The following is a 13,992-nucleotide window of genomic DNA, read 5'->3' on the forward strand; positions in this document are numbered from 1 at the left end:
AGCGCCGCCTGCAGCTCTTGCTGCTCTTGCAGCTGCTGCTCTTGCAGCTGCAGCTGCTCCTGCAGCTGGTGGCAGCGCTGAGTCAGCATCTCAATCACCTTCACACACACACAGACAGATCCCCCCTTGTAGCCTAAACAGACTGTTCAGGCAAGTGTTGTTAGCGAGCACCTATCACATCCGGCATGGCACACGAGGGGGTGGGTGGCCAGAATCACACGCCCGGCTACCTTTGTCTCCCCACTAGTGATAAAAGGAACTCATTTAAGGCTGTGTCGACCTAGGCGAGGCCCAGGACTGGTTCAGAAAATCGTCGCTGGTGTTGGCCGCGAGCGGGAACCGAACTCGGGTTGCCGGGTTCGTAGTGCAGCGCTAACCGTCATTTACCACAAAGTGACAGATGTGACCATGGGGCCTGTGCCAGGCCAGGTACACTCTGAGGCCACGTGAAGTGTCGAAGGCTCGCTGGCAGGAGGTCACGGGACAGACCCAGGTGCAATGGCTTGGCTTATTGAGATGACTGGTAGATGCACCGGCTGTACCCCCGACTGTGCCAACTTGCTGCATCTTAGCCGCCGGGCACTCTGCTCATTGTTGTGAGCGTTGTTCCTCTGCCCCTCCATTGTTAGAGGGCGACTGCCTCCAACTGCCCAACAGCGTCCTTCACGAACCTCCTCCAACGAGACCGATCTTGACACTGCTGGTACCAGTCTTCGGCAAATCCACTCAGCTTCACATCCTAATGTACCGCATCAGCTCCATCTCTTCTCCAGCCCATGCCGTGCCCGTTTAGCTCCCTTAATGCAGCAGAACAAAAGCTGTTTAGGCATGCGGTGGCTGGGCATGTGGGCTACATGACCCAGCCAACGCAGCCTTGCCTGCCGGAGGAGCTCACTGATGGGACTGTGTCCAGATCTTTCAAGGATTTGTGAGCTCCTCACACAATCCAGTCTGGTCAAGCCCAGGATGGATTGTAGGCATGGCAACCTGAATGTTTTTAAAAGGTGCAGATGCTCCATTAGAGGGGTCCACGTTTCACAAGCGTAGAGAAGGGAGGGCATGACTGTGGCTGAGAAGACCTGAAGCTTTGTGCGGAGTGACAGACCAGATAGCTTCCAGACAGCATTGCACAGCCGATGAAAAGATAATGCCACCCGACTGATTTGGAGTGAGACCTCTGCTGCCAAACCGGAACTGGTCATAAGCATGCTGCCCAGGTATGGGAAACTCCACTCTCTCCACAACTGCTCCTTTACCAATGGCGAGCTGAGGGGGTGGAGTGTCCGATGGTACAAAATACCCAGGCAGGTGCTTAGTTTTGGTGGGGCTGATGGTAAGACCCCACCTCTTCGTGGCACACTCCAGGTTCAGCAGCAGCGCCTCCATCTCCTCCTCTGGTCAGCAACAATCACCAGATCATCAGCATACATTCAATGGTTGGTCAATAGGAAGCCATCCCTCGACTGCACCCGGGCATCGATCAGCCTCCCATTATATCTGTACCAAATGAAAATTCCCCCGGTACAGCTATTGAAGGCTTCACGAACTAATTAGTCAAAATAGATGTTAAATAATGTGGGAGTCAGAGGACATCCCTGTCGCACCCCAAGGTGTAGAGGGAATGGCTCTGACTCCCGGCCACGTAGTTTTACCCGGGCCCGCTCACCATCATGATCGTGAGCAGAGGGTCAGGGACTCCGAAAGCACGAAGAACAACCCAGAGCCCAGGCCTACTGATGGTTTCATAGGCCTTGACCAGGTCAATAAAGCAGAGATGTTGGTCTTGTCGGAATTCCCTACACCTCTGCTGTAGCAGACGGACAGAAAATATTGCATCTGTGCAGGACCGCCCTTTCCTGAAACCGCATTGGAGCACCACAAGCCTCTCCTCAGCGTGCCTAGCAAGGCGATGTTGAATAATCCTTGCCAGGACCTTTCCCGGCACACTGAGGAGTGAGATGCCCCTGTCGTTGTTACAGTCTGGGCGGTCCCCCTTCTTAAAGAGGGGGACCACCAGGGCATCCTTCCAGTCCTGCGGAACCCGTTCAGTGGTCCAGACTGTTGTTATGATGTCATGTAGGGCAGTCTGTGCACAAACGCCACCCTTCCTCAGCATTTCGCTTGAGAGATCATCTCTGCCCTGTGCCTTTCCTGGTCTCAGACTCTGGATCGCCTTCAGTATTTCCTCAACAGATGGCACCTCAGCCAGCCACTCACAGGGAGTGACTTCTTCTTCCAATATTTGAGGCACCGCAGCCTCAGCAGGATCATCCCCACTTTGTGCCACGATGTTTTCCTGGCTGAGGGATTTCCCCTCCCCCAGGACCTCACAGAAATGCTCAGCAAATCTGCAAACCTGTTCCTGGGGGTCGGAGATTGGATCACCGTTTTTTTCCCCTAATGATGGTAATAGGTGTGGCGCTGCAGGTTACTTTTTTGATGGAGTTAAATAGGGATTTGTGGTCGCAGGCCACTTAGGCAGACCCCATCTCCTCAGCAACCACCACCCATCCTTGCAGCGCCTCACGGCTCTCCGAACCTCCGAGCAAAGGCTGCGGTAAGCCTCCTCATTCTCTGACGTGGGATGCTGTAGACGATTAGAGTGGGCCTGTCGCTTTTTCTCAACCATCCTGAACACCTCTGTCAGCCAGGGTTTCTGGGGAGGTCTGGACCGCGTACCCAAAGCAGCCATTGCAGCTGCATGAGTCACAGCCCTAAACCTCGCCCATTTACCCTCGACATCAGGAGTGGGGGACGATGCCAACCCCAGCCGCAAGCGATGATGAAATTCTCACTTGCAACTTCCATCAGCTAGCTGAGACCAGGCCACCTTAGGTTGGAATGGGGTCCTGGGTGTACATCCACCACCGAAGTGGAAGAATGGCAGGCGCATCTTACAGATCTAGAATAGATGACAAATCGATGGTCAGAGGGCAGATCAGCTCCACGGGAGGTCCTGGTGTCAAGGGCATGGGCTCGCATCCGCTGGTCCATCACTATGAGGTCCAGCAAATGTTCTTGCTTGGACCCGGCATGCATCCATGATGTTGTGTGGATGCGCCGATGCCGGAACAGCGTGTTGGTAATTAGAAGTCCATGGGCTGCACAAAAATCTAGTAGCCTCCTACCATTGTTATTGAGCTGATCTGGCCCATGCCTTCCAATCACTCCAGACCAGGTGCCAGCATCATGACCAACTCTGGCATTGAAGTCGCCCAACAAGATGACTCTATCCCGAGAGGCCACTTTAGCCAGCACCTGTGACAGGAGGTCATAGAAGGCATCTGACTCATTGGCCTTGCCTGGATCCCTCCACGGATGTTCATCTTCGGTGGGGGCATAAATAACCACGACCACCACTCCTCGCCTCCGGTTGATGGGAAGGCGAGCCCAAGGTAGCCTGGGGCTTACAGCTCCCCACACCTCACCGCCACGCTCCCACATCCCCTTTATTATTTTGTTCAGAAGAAGAGCCACACCCTGTTGTTTGGCAGTCTCCTGCCCCGAGTGGAGGACTGTCCAACCCTCATGGTGGCAGGTGGCAGGAGCCAGAGCCGGTCCACCGGACCTCCTCAATGCCACAGAGATCTAGGCGGTACCGGTCCAGCTCCCGACAGAGGAGTGGCAGCCTCTCCTCCTCAGTGAGCGTTCGAACATTCCACGTGGCCATCTGTAGTGGCTTTTTGTTGTTTCTGGAGGAGCCCCGAGGGTTAAGATTCAATCTCCTGGCTCCACCAGATGGGGTTGGGCTAGGAGACGTCTCCCCCCCCCCCCACCTCTTTCCCCTCCCCCCACCTCCCACCTTGCGTTTGCCAGCGCTGGCTCGTGCCAGCTCCTCCTGCTCGTCGAGCGAGAGCTGCAGGCGCCGGGCGAGGCTGTCCCCTCGCTCGCGAGCCTCCCGGCCCGCCACCTCCTCACGCGCGGCGCTGCTGGCGGCTTGCCGTAGCTGCGCCGCGCAGCTGACGGTGTCGCGCAGCGCCCGGCGTGTCGTCTCCGCCATCTGGCGCGTGGATGCGCGGCGGAACTCAGAGGCCACGCAGTTGACGCGCGACACCATCTCCTTCTTGAGCCTGCGGGGCGGAGGGGGGGAGTGACTGGGTGAGTGGCTGGGGGAGCGAGTGGCTGGGTGATTGCCTGGGTCAGCAAGTGAGTGGCTGGGTAAGTGAGTGCCTGGATGAGTGGCTGGGTGAGCGAGTGAGTGGCTGGGTGAGTGAGTGAGTGAGTGGGTGTCTGGGTGAGTGGCTGGGTGAGTGAGTGGCTGGGTGAGTTAGTGAGTAGGTGCCTGGGTGAGTGGCTGGGTGAGCGAGTGAGTGGCTGAGTGATTGGCTGGGTCAGCAAAAGAGTGGCTGGGTGAGTGAGTGAATGCCTGGATGAGTGGCTGGGTGAGCGAGTGAGTGGCTGGGTGAGTGAGTGGCTGGATGAGTTAGTGAGTAGGTGCCTGGGTGACTGGCTGGGTGAGTGAGTGGCTGGATGAGTTAGTGAGTAGGTGCCTGGGTGAGTGGCTGGGTGAGTGAGTGAGTGGCTAGGTGAGTGGGTGGCTGGGTGATTGGCTGGGTCAGCAAAAGAGTGTCTGGGTGAGTGGCTGGGTGAGTGAGTGCCTGGATGAGTGGCTGGGTGAGTAAGTGAATGACTGGGTGAGGGAGTGAGTGAGTGGTTGGGTGAGTGAGTGGCTGGGTGAGTAAGTGGCTGGGTGAGTGATTGGCTGGGTCAGCAAGTGAGGCTGGGAGAGTGAGTGGCTGGATGACCGAGTGAGTGACTGGGTGAGTAAGTGGCTGGATGAGTGAGTGGCTGGGCGATTGGCTGGGTTAGCAAGTGAGTGGCTGGGTGAGTGAGTGCCTGGATGAGTGGCTGGGTGAGTGAGCGAGTGAGTGGTTGAGTGAGCGAGTGTCAGAGTGAGCGAATGAGTGGGTGAGCCAGTGTCTGTGTGAGCGAGTGAGTGGGTGAGTGAGCATGTGGGTGAGCGAGCATGTGTGTGAGCTAGCGAGCGAGTGTGTGGGTCAGTGGGTGAGCGGGTGATCGAGTCTCCGCCAGTCGACCCGTGGCATCTGGGTCTGCCCCGTGACCTGCCAGCAGGCGTTCGACACTTCACGTGGCCTCAAGGTGCACATAGCCTTGCACAAGTGTAGAGGTGTTACGGGAGGGCGAACAAACACACCAGGGGTGGTTATGCCCGCACGAGGAAGGATGCTTACATCCACGTCCGCATCGTTTAGCCTGGGGGGCTGAAACGGCGCTGTGATCCCCCACGGCCCCACCCCTCGGGGGGGGGGGGGGGAGTTGCTATATAAGGCGGTGAGCCGGTGGGCTCGGGGTTCAGTGTTTAGCTTAAACTAGTGAAGAAGGAAGACCGGCTAGATAGGCCCTGGGACTCCCCTGGATCGCCGTCCTTCTAAGGACCGACCAGGGAAAGCTAGTGGCGTGGCCCCGAGAGCCCAGAGCCGATGTTCTTGTAAGAGCCGGTCTGGTGACTCAGGGTGCAGTGATCCCAGCTTGGCCAGAGCTGGATCAGCTAGCCTCCCCTAGCTCTGTAGTGGAGGACCTGGGAGTAGGCTAGCCGGGATAGAGATCGTGGGATCTCCCTGTTAGACGGGTGAAGGGGCCGATACCCCTTCGAGTGTTGTATACCTTGGCCTGTATAGAGTGGAACAGTTAATAAATAAGTGTGCCTCCGACTACGTCGTCCAAGTCTCTTTGAACCTACTACAACTGGAGTCAGAAGTGGTCTTCTAAAGATGGACACAAGACGGACAGCTCGTACCAAGGAACCTGGGGAGAAGGACACCTCAGCCGACTCAGAGCCTGAACTCGCCGAGGGCGAGTTCGAGCAACCGGGGCCAAATCCGCCGATACCGCAGCAGCCGGACAGGTGGGGACCGTCGGCTGACGGGCTGCGGGTGGCTCACTCCCGCCTGACGGAGCTACTCTACGCGGCAGCCGCCACGCTAGAGGAAATCACTCGCCTCGGGGTTGGAGGAGCAGCACGGGGCGACGTCGGACGACACGCGACGCCAGTTCCCACCATTTCAACGGGGCTGGAGGTTGGATTTGCCGCCATCAGTACAGTGGGTGCTGAGGGCAGGGCCGGGCCACGTCATGTGACCAACAGTCGCCGACCAGAAACCGCCACGTCATCAACAGCGGCCGACGGCGGCGAACGCCAATCAGCGGCCAGCGCGTCATCAGCGGTGCGACCGCTGATGGCGTCCGCCGTTTCCGCCGATACTGTACAGATGGTTGACGATCTACGGCTGCGGAGGCCTCGTTCCAGCAGCGATTGCCGGTTCTCAAAGAGTTTGTGGCGGAAGACGGCGACTGGCGAGCCTTCCAAAGACGTTTCCTCGCCCACCAACAAATGTCGCGATGGACGGACGACGAGGCGCTACGCGCGCTGCCAGCGACGCTGGACAGTGACGCCCTCGCCACCCTCACTACGGCGCCGAGATCGGCGCGCGCCATGCTGCAGGCGGCGCTTCGACTCCTGTCTGCAGTCTACGGTCCACCTTCTGACTGCAGACAGCTGTTTTACGATCGTCAGCGGGGCGCCAAGGAATCGCCCCTGGCATACCGCACGGCTCTCCTGGCCCTGACGAAGACTGCTTTCCCGCGGATGGACGAGGAAGGGGTGGACGCTATGGTGGCTGAGAAGATATTGCTGTTGGCGGACGATTTGGACATCGTCGTCTTGGCGCAAGACGACAAGGAGATGTGTTCCCTGCGGGCCGCACGGCACATCCACGCAAACTTGCTGTCCCAGCGTCGCAAGGCCAGCAAGGCGGCGGCCAGACATACCGTGGCTGCCACCACCCTCCCATTGGAAGAGGTTTGCGCTGTGGGTCGCCCGACGGAGTGGAGATCCGGGGGACGGCCAGCTCGGGACGGGCTAAGCCACCAGGATCAACCCAAGCCGTCTGGGATGCTCATGCAGTGCTACAACTGTTGCCTCCGGGGCCATGTGGCTTCGGGATGCCGGGCTCCTCGACAGCGCGGTGCGACGCCTTGGCTGGACAACGCGCCTCTACCCAAGGCTCCGCAGCAATCTCCGGCAAGTCATGACACCCCACATGTTTGGCCTACGCACACACCTGTGACACACTCACGCACTGCAACAAACAGGGGTCAGAAATCGGCTGTCGTTGCGTCAAAATGTGCCGTGATGGGGAGGGCGTTCCAACTGGGCCAGTGGTCTGAGTTGGCCCACCACGTTGTTGCCGCGTCGGCGGGGTCGTCGGTCGTTGCGGGGCATATTGATGGGGTTGAGGTGCGGGTCTTAGTTGATACGGGGGCATCGGCGACAATTGTGTCCGATTTAATTTATAACATTCTCCCCATTCAAAGCCGTCCTTTGCTCCCCGTTGATGTTCCATGCTATGCTGCCAACGGGGGCTCGCTGGGCATTATTGGACAGATCCGCGTGCAAATTTGTATTGGGGACATCAAATAATCCGGGCCGGTATTGGTCTCCTCCTCGCTGGCAGTTCCGTGCGTGTTGGGGACGGACTTTTTGGCCAAAATGCCAATTCGAATCTTGATCGACCAAGGTTGCATCGAACTCCCGTCGGGCCGATGTATGATGTTCTTGTCCTCCCCCGCTACTGTCCGTATCGCATTTGCGACGGTACAAGCGCTTGTTACGAGGACGGTACGCGTATCGCCGGGGGCTCAGATGCTCGTGCCTCTTAGGCTGCGTCGACCATTCGCTAAGGGGATTGGGGATCGGGGTGTTCTGTTGGGACCGTCTAGGGCCGGGGTCAACGAACCTTATTTGATAGCGGCCCAGACCATTGTGAAAGGGGACGGGGACCCCTTCATCGCGGTCCTCAATGTTGGGTTGTGAACGGCTGTGGTTCCTCAAGGGACCGTGCTTGCGCACGCAACGCCGGTACCCCGTGAGGAACCGGTCATTGGGGTGGCTGGATGCGCTTTGCGCAGGATCATCGGACCTGTCCGACTCACAGCGTGATAAGCTACGAACCCTTCTGCGCGATTTTTCCGACGTTTTTAGTCGACACAAATATGATATTGGCTGTACTAAACTGTTGCGACACCATATTGACACGGGTGACAGCGCGCCAATCCGCCAAAATCCTTTTCGGTTGAGTCCCGCCAAAAAGGATCATGTCAAATCGGCCGTAGACGACATGCTAGCTGTGGATATTATATCCCCTTCTACCAGCCCTTGGGGTGCACCCATCGTGTTAGTTAAAAAACACGACGGCTCCTTGCAGTTTTGTGTTGATTTTTGTCGGCTAAACAAGATCTCCGTAGCCGACGCATACCCGCTCCCTCGGATGGATGAATTGCTTGACGCCCTGGCGGGGGCGCGGTTCTTCTCCACATTGGATTTACTGTCAGAGTTCTGGCAGCTCCCTCTGGATGATGAATCTAAACCTAAAACAGCTTTCCGTACGCCGCACGGCTTATTCCAATTTAACCGCTTGCCGATGGGGCTCCACTCAGCGACAGTGACTTTCCAGCAATTAATGGAATTGGTCCTGGCTGGGTTGCAATGGGATTCTTGTTTGATTTACTTAGACGATATCATCATCTTTAGTAAAACATTCGACGAACACCTCCAGAGGTTGCGGGCTGTTTTCCTCAAAATGCGGGCTGCTAATTTGAAATTCAAGCCGCAGAAATGTCATTTGCTCCACGAATCAGTGCGGTATTTGGGCCACATTGTTGGACGGTCAGGTATTTCCACAGATCCCGCCAAAACGCAATGTGTCAGCTCCTGTCCGACTCCCACCTTGGTGGGGGAGGTCAGGAGTTTCATTGGATTCGCGTCGTATTACCGACGGTTTGTCGCCGATTTCGCGACGATTGCTAAACCCTTACATGCCTTGACATTAAAGGGGGTCAAGTTTCACTGGGGACAGGAGGAGGAGGCTGCTTTTTGCTCCCTCCGGGACGCCCTAGTGGGGGCTCCGCCATTAATTTCTCCCGACTTTTCGAAACCCTTCTTGCTCGATACGGACGCAAGCAACACGGGCATTGGGGGCGTGCTTTCCCAGGTTGTTGGGGGCGTAGAGCATGTGGTAGCATACGGCAGTCGGGTTTTGTTTCCGGCGGAGCAGAGGTACTGTGTCACCCGTCGGGAACTATTGGCAATCGTTTACTTCATTCAGCAATATCGCCCATATCTGTACGGTCGCCATTTCACCGTCCACACAGATCATGCAGCGCTGCAGTACGCCTTGCGGGTTCAACAGCCATCGGGACAATTGTCCCGATGGTTGGAGATTCTCCAAGATTTCGATTTCGAGACTACATATCGTAAGGGCGTTCGCTACACGAACGCAGACGCTCTGTCGCATTTGCCGCCCACCTCCGAGTGCGCTTGCCTCCTGGGTTCGGGGCGTTGCAGACCTCCGAATGTAATCTCTGAGTCGGTCCTTGCGGCTGCTGCTGATGCGCCTTCAATTGCAGGTCCTATTGAGCAAGAAGGGAGGGATTACTTGCTGGGATTGTCTGTTGTGGAGTGGGGGCGCCTCCAAATGGAGGACACCTCCCTCCACGCGTTGCGCCGTCGCATCGGGGGATCTGGTCGGATGGTGGAAAATGTCGACTCGTGGGGGTTGTTCCAGGGTCTCTTGATGCATTGGGACGGGAGATCCCGCCGCCACCGGCTGGTGGTGCCTTCCACATTGAGGGGTAGAGTGGTGTGGGCTGCTCACGAGCGACTCCTGCACCTGGGGACTCACAAAACCCTTGCCATGCTCCAGCTGGATTTTTCTTGGCCGGGCATGGCAAGGGACGTGGATGATCTTGTAGGGTCTTGTACTCAGTGCGCGCAACGGAAGCCACCAGCAAGGGGGTCCAACCCACCATTGCAGTCTATCAAGGTTTCCCGGGTTAACAAACTCGTCGCGCTTGATATTTTGGGCCCATTCCCCGCTACACCTAGGGGAAATAAATACCTATTGACCGGGGTGGAATATTTTACGCGATGGCCTATGGCCTGGCCCCTCGCCAACCAGTCGGCAGCAGCCATCGCGGAGGCCTTTATCCAGGGCTACGTCCTCGACAAAGGTGCTCCGGAGCAGCTGCTGACCGACCAGGGAAAAGATTTATCGGGTAAACTTCTCCACGAAGTGTGCGAGCTCCTGGGTACGAAACAGATCCGTACCTCCCCATATCATCCGCAAACTGACGGGATGGTGGAGCGTCTGCATCGGACTATCACGTCCATGCTGTCTTAACAGGTGTCTGAATCCCAGACCGACTGTGACCTTCATATTCCGGGGGTTTTGGCGGCCTACAGAATGGCTCCTCATGCGGCGACCGGATTTTCGCCCTTCTTCCTAATGTACGGTCGCGAGGCTAACCCGCCTGTCGCGACTCAGTTGCGGATCTCCGCGCCGCATGCTAAATCCAAATTGGCCGACCATGTCAAATTTAACATCGCTAAATTGACAGAGGCACGGGAGGCGGCCATCCAAAATTCAGACCTCCGCCAGATGGCGAATGAAAGGCTCAAGCTGGACCAGGTACATGTGCTCCAGTGAAAACCGGGTGACAAGGCGTGGTTGCACTGTCCCCAAGTTCCGCTGGCGACCTCGTCCAAGCTGTTGCGGCCGTGGCGGGGGCCCGTGGAAGTGGTGCAGGTCTTGCGGCCACACTGTGTACGTATCCGGTGGGGGAACCGTCGGTGGTTCGTGCACCCCTCGCGGTTGAAACCGTTCGTTGCGCCCCATGTTCCTACTCCACACACACATGGCTAAACATGTAGGGGGTCCACCGACTTCCGGAGTCCGACTTCGCTGCATTCGCCTGACTTACCACCGACTGTTCCGCTTCCAGGTGCACCAGGATTGACGTGCTCGTGACCGCCAACCCCTCCCGGGGGGGTCGGGGGTCACTCGTCGGCGAAGCCAGACACTCTCGCACCCGAACTATTGACACACACCGCTGGGCCGGCCGGGGCTGCCCCTTGTGATGGTCCCGCTGCAAGAACGCGCGCCAAAACGCACAGACTTTTGTGAGGTCGGCCGCTCGTGCTGCCCTGGCTGGGGTCGCGGGGGTGGGGGACTTTGAAATTGTACATATGTTGTTTTATTACAGGATGGGGTATTTATTGGGGGGGTGCATCGGGTTATTTTTCTCTCTCTCGGTTGTTGTTGTTGTTGTTGTTGTTATTGTTGTTGTTGTTATTGTTGTTGTTTACGCGAGGCACACACGGGTTTGGGTATGGATGCATCTTTATTGTGAATTTTGTTGCAGCCGGGGCAGCTGCAGACTGTACAGGGGGGGGTGATGTAGAGGTATTACGGGAGGGCGAACAAACACACCAGGGGTGGTTATGCCCGCACGCGGAAGGATGCTTACATCCACGTCCGCATCGTTTAGCCTGGGGGGCTGAAACCGCGATGTGATCCCCCACGGACCCACCCCTCGGGGAGGGAGTTGCTATATAAGGCGGTGAGCCGGTAGGCTCGGGGTTCAGTGTTTAGCTTAAACCAGTGAAGAAGGAAGACCGGCTAGATAGGCCCTGGGACTCCCCTGGATCGCCATCCTTCTAAGGACCGACCAGGGCAAGCCAGTGGCGTGGCCCCAAGAGCCCAGAGCCGATGTTCTTGTAAGAGCCGGTCTGGTGACTTAGGGTGCCGTGATCCCAGCTTGGCCAGAGCTGGGTCAGCTAGCCTCCCCTAGCTCTATCGTGGAGAACCTGGCAGTAGGCTAGCCGGGATAGAGATCGTGGGATCTCCCTGTTAGACGGGTGAACGGGCCAATACCCCTTCGAGTGTTGTATACCTTGGCCTGCATACAGTGGAACGGTTAATAAATAAGTGTGCCTCCGACTACGTCGTCCAAGTCTCTTTGAACCTACTACACAAGCATCATGGTGACGTCACCGTCACTTAGTGGCGAATGGCGGTTGTTGTTGAGTGTGTGGGTGAGCGAGCGAGTGTGTGGGTGAGCGAGCGAGTGTGTGGGTGAGCGAACGAGTGAGCGCCACCTGTCCCGCTGGATGACGGAGTGGCGCTCCAGCGAGTACACCTCGTCCTTGTGCTCCTCGTCGCGGCGCTGAAGCTCCGCCTCCAGCGCCGTAAACTTCTCCAGGAGCTCCTCCTTCTGCACGCGGAACTCCTCCAGAGAGGCCAGCTTGCCTGCTACTCTCACACACAGAGACACAGAGAGACAAGCATGTCTGCTACTCACACACACACAGAGACACAGAGAGACCAGTTTGCCTGTTACTCTCACACACAGAGACACAGAGAGACCAGCTTGTCTGCTACTCACACACACAGAGACACAGAGAGACCAGCTTGCCTGCTACTCACACACACACAGAGACACAGAGAGACCAGCTTGCCTGCTACTATCACACACAGAGACACAGAGACCAGCTGGCCTGCTACTCACACACACAGAGACACAGAGAGACCAGCTTGCCTGCTACTCTCACACACACAGAGACACAGAGAGACCAGCTTGCCTGCTACTCTCACACACACAGAGACACAGAGAGACCAGCTTGCCTGCTACTCACACACACACAGAGACACAGAGAGACCAGCTTGTCTGCTACTCACACACACAGAGACACAGAGAGACCAGCTTGCCTGCTACTCACACACACACAGAGATACAGAGAGACCAGCTTGTCTGCTACTCACACACACACAGAGACACAGAGAGACCAGCTTGTCTGCTACTCACACACACACAGAGACACAGAGAGACCAACTTGCCTGTTACTCACACACACAGAGACACAGAGAGACCAGCTTGCCTGCTACTCACACACACACAGAGACACAGAGAGACAAGCTTGTCTGCTACTCACACACACACAGAGACACAGAGAGACCAACTTGCCTGTTACTCACACACACAGAGACACAGAGAGACCAGCTTGCCTGCTACTCACACACACACAGAGACACAGAGAGACAAGCTTGTCTGCTACTGTCACACACAGAGACACACAGAGACCAGCTTGTCTGCTACTCACACACACAGAGACACAGAGAGACCAACTTGCCTGCTACTCTCACACACAGAGACACAGAGAGACCAACTTGCCTGCTACTCACACACACAGAGACACAGAGAGACCAGCTTGTCTGTTACTCTCACACACAGAGACACAGAGAGACCAGCTTGTCTGCTACTCACACACACAGAGACACAGAGAGACCAGCTTGTCTGTTACTCACACACACAGAGACACAGAGAGACCAACTTGCCTGCTACTCTCACACACAGAGACACAGAGAGACCAACTTGCCTGCTACTCGCACACACACAGACACAGAGAGACCAGCTTGTCTGCTACTCACACACACACAGAGACACAGAGAGACCAGCTTGTCTGCTACTCACACACACACAGAGACACAGAGAGACCAACTTGCCTGTTACTCACACACACAGAGACACAGAGAGACCAGCTTGCCTGCTACTCACACACACACAGAGACACAGAGAGACAAGCTTGTCTGCTACTCACACACACACAGAGACACAGAGAGACCAACTTGCCTGTTACTCACACACACAGAGACACAGAGAGACCAGCTTGCCTGCTACTCACACACACACAGAGACACAGAGAGACAAGCTTGTCTGCTACTGTCACACACAGAGACACACAGAGACCAGCTTGTCTGCTACTCACACACACAGAGACACAGAGAAACCAACTTGCCTGCTACTCTCACACACAGAGACACAGAGAGACCAACTTGCCTGCTACTCACACACACAGAGACACAGAGAGACCAGCTTGTCTGTTACTCTCACACACAGAGACACAGAGAGACCAGCTTGTCTGCTACTCACACACACAGAGACACAGAGAGACCAGCTTGTCTGTTACTCACACACACAGAGACACAGAGAGACCAACTTGCCTGCTACTCTCACACACAGAGACACAGAGATACCAACTTGCCTGCTACTCACACACAGAGACACAGAGAGACCAGCTTGTCTGTTACTCTCACACACAGAGACACAGAGAGACCAGCTTGTCTGTTCTCACAC

General features: G+C 56.5%; 1 protein-coding gene across 1 annotated transcript in view; it reads right to left on the reverse strand.

The window, feature by feature from the left end:
• LOC133356189 (uncharacterized) overlaps nucleotides 1-13,992 on the reverse strand; it is a 60,412-nt gene that overhangs the window by 11,394 nt on the left and 35,026 nt on the right. Inside the window, exons 6-8 of the mRNA XM_061573568.1 lie at nucleotides 11,957-12,151; nucleotides 3,803-4,070; nucleotides 6-98 (exon numbers count right to left, since the gene is read on the reverse strand). Of these exons, the coding sequence (XP_061429552.1) occupies nucleotides 6-98; nucleotides 3,803-4,070; nucleotides 11,957-12,151 (556 nt within the window). The remainder of the gene's footprint in view (nucleotides 1-5; nucleotides 99-3,802; nucleotides 4,071-11,956; nucleotides 12,152-13,992) is intronic.

Source organism: Lethenteron reissneri, chromosome 53 (genome assembly GCF_015708825.2).
Source record: "Lethenteron reissneri isolate LAM-NWPU_2019-01 chromosome 53, ASM1570882v1, whole genome shotgun sequence".
Lineage (NCBI taxonomy): Eukaryota > Metazoa > Chordata > Hyperoartia > Petromyzontiformes > Petromyzontidae > Lethenteron > Lethenteron reissneri.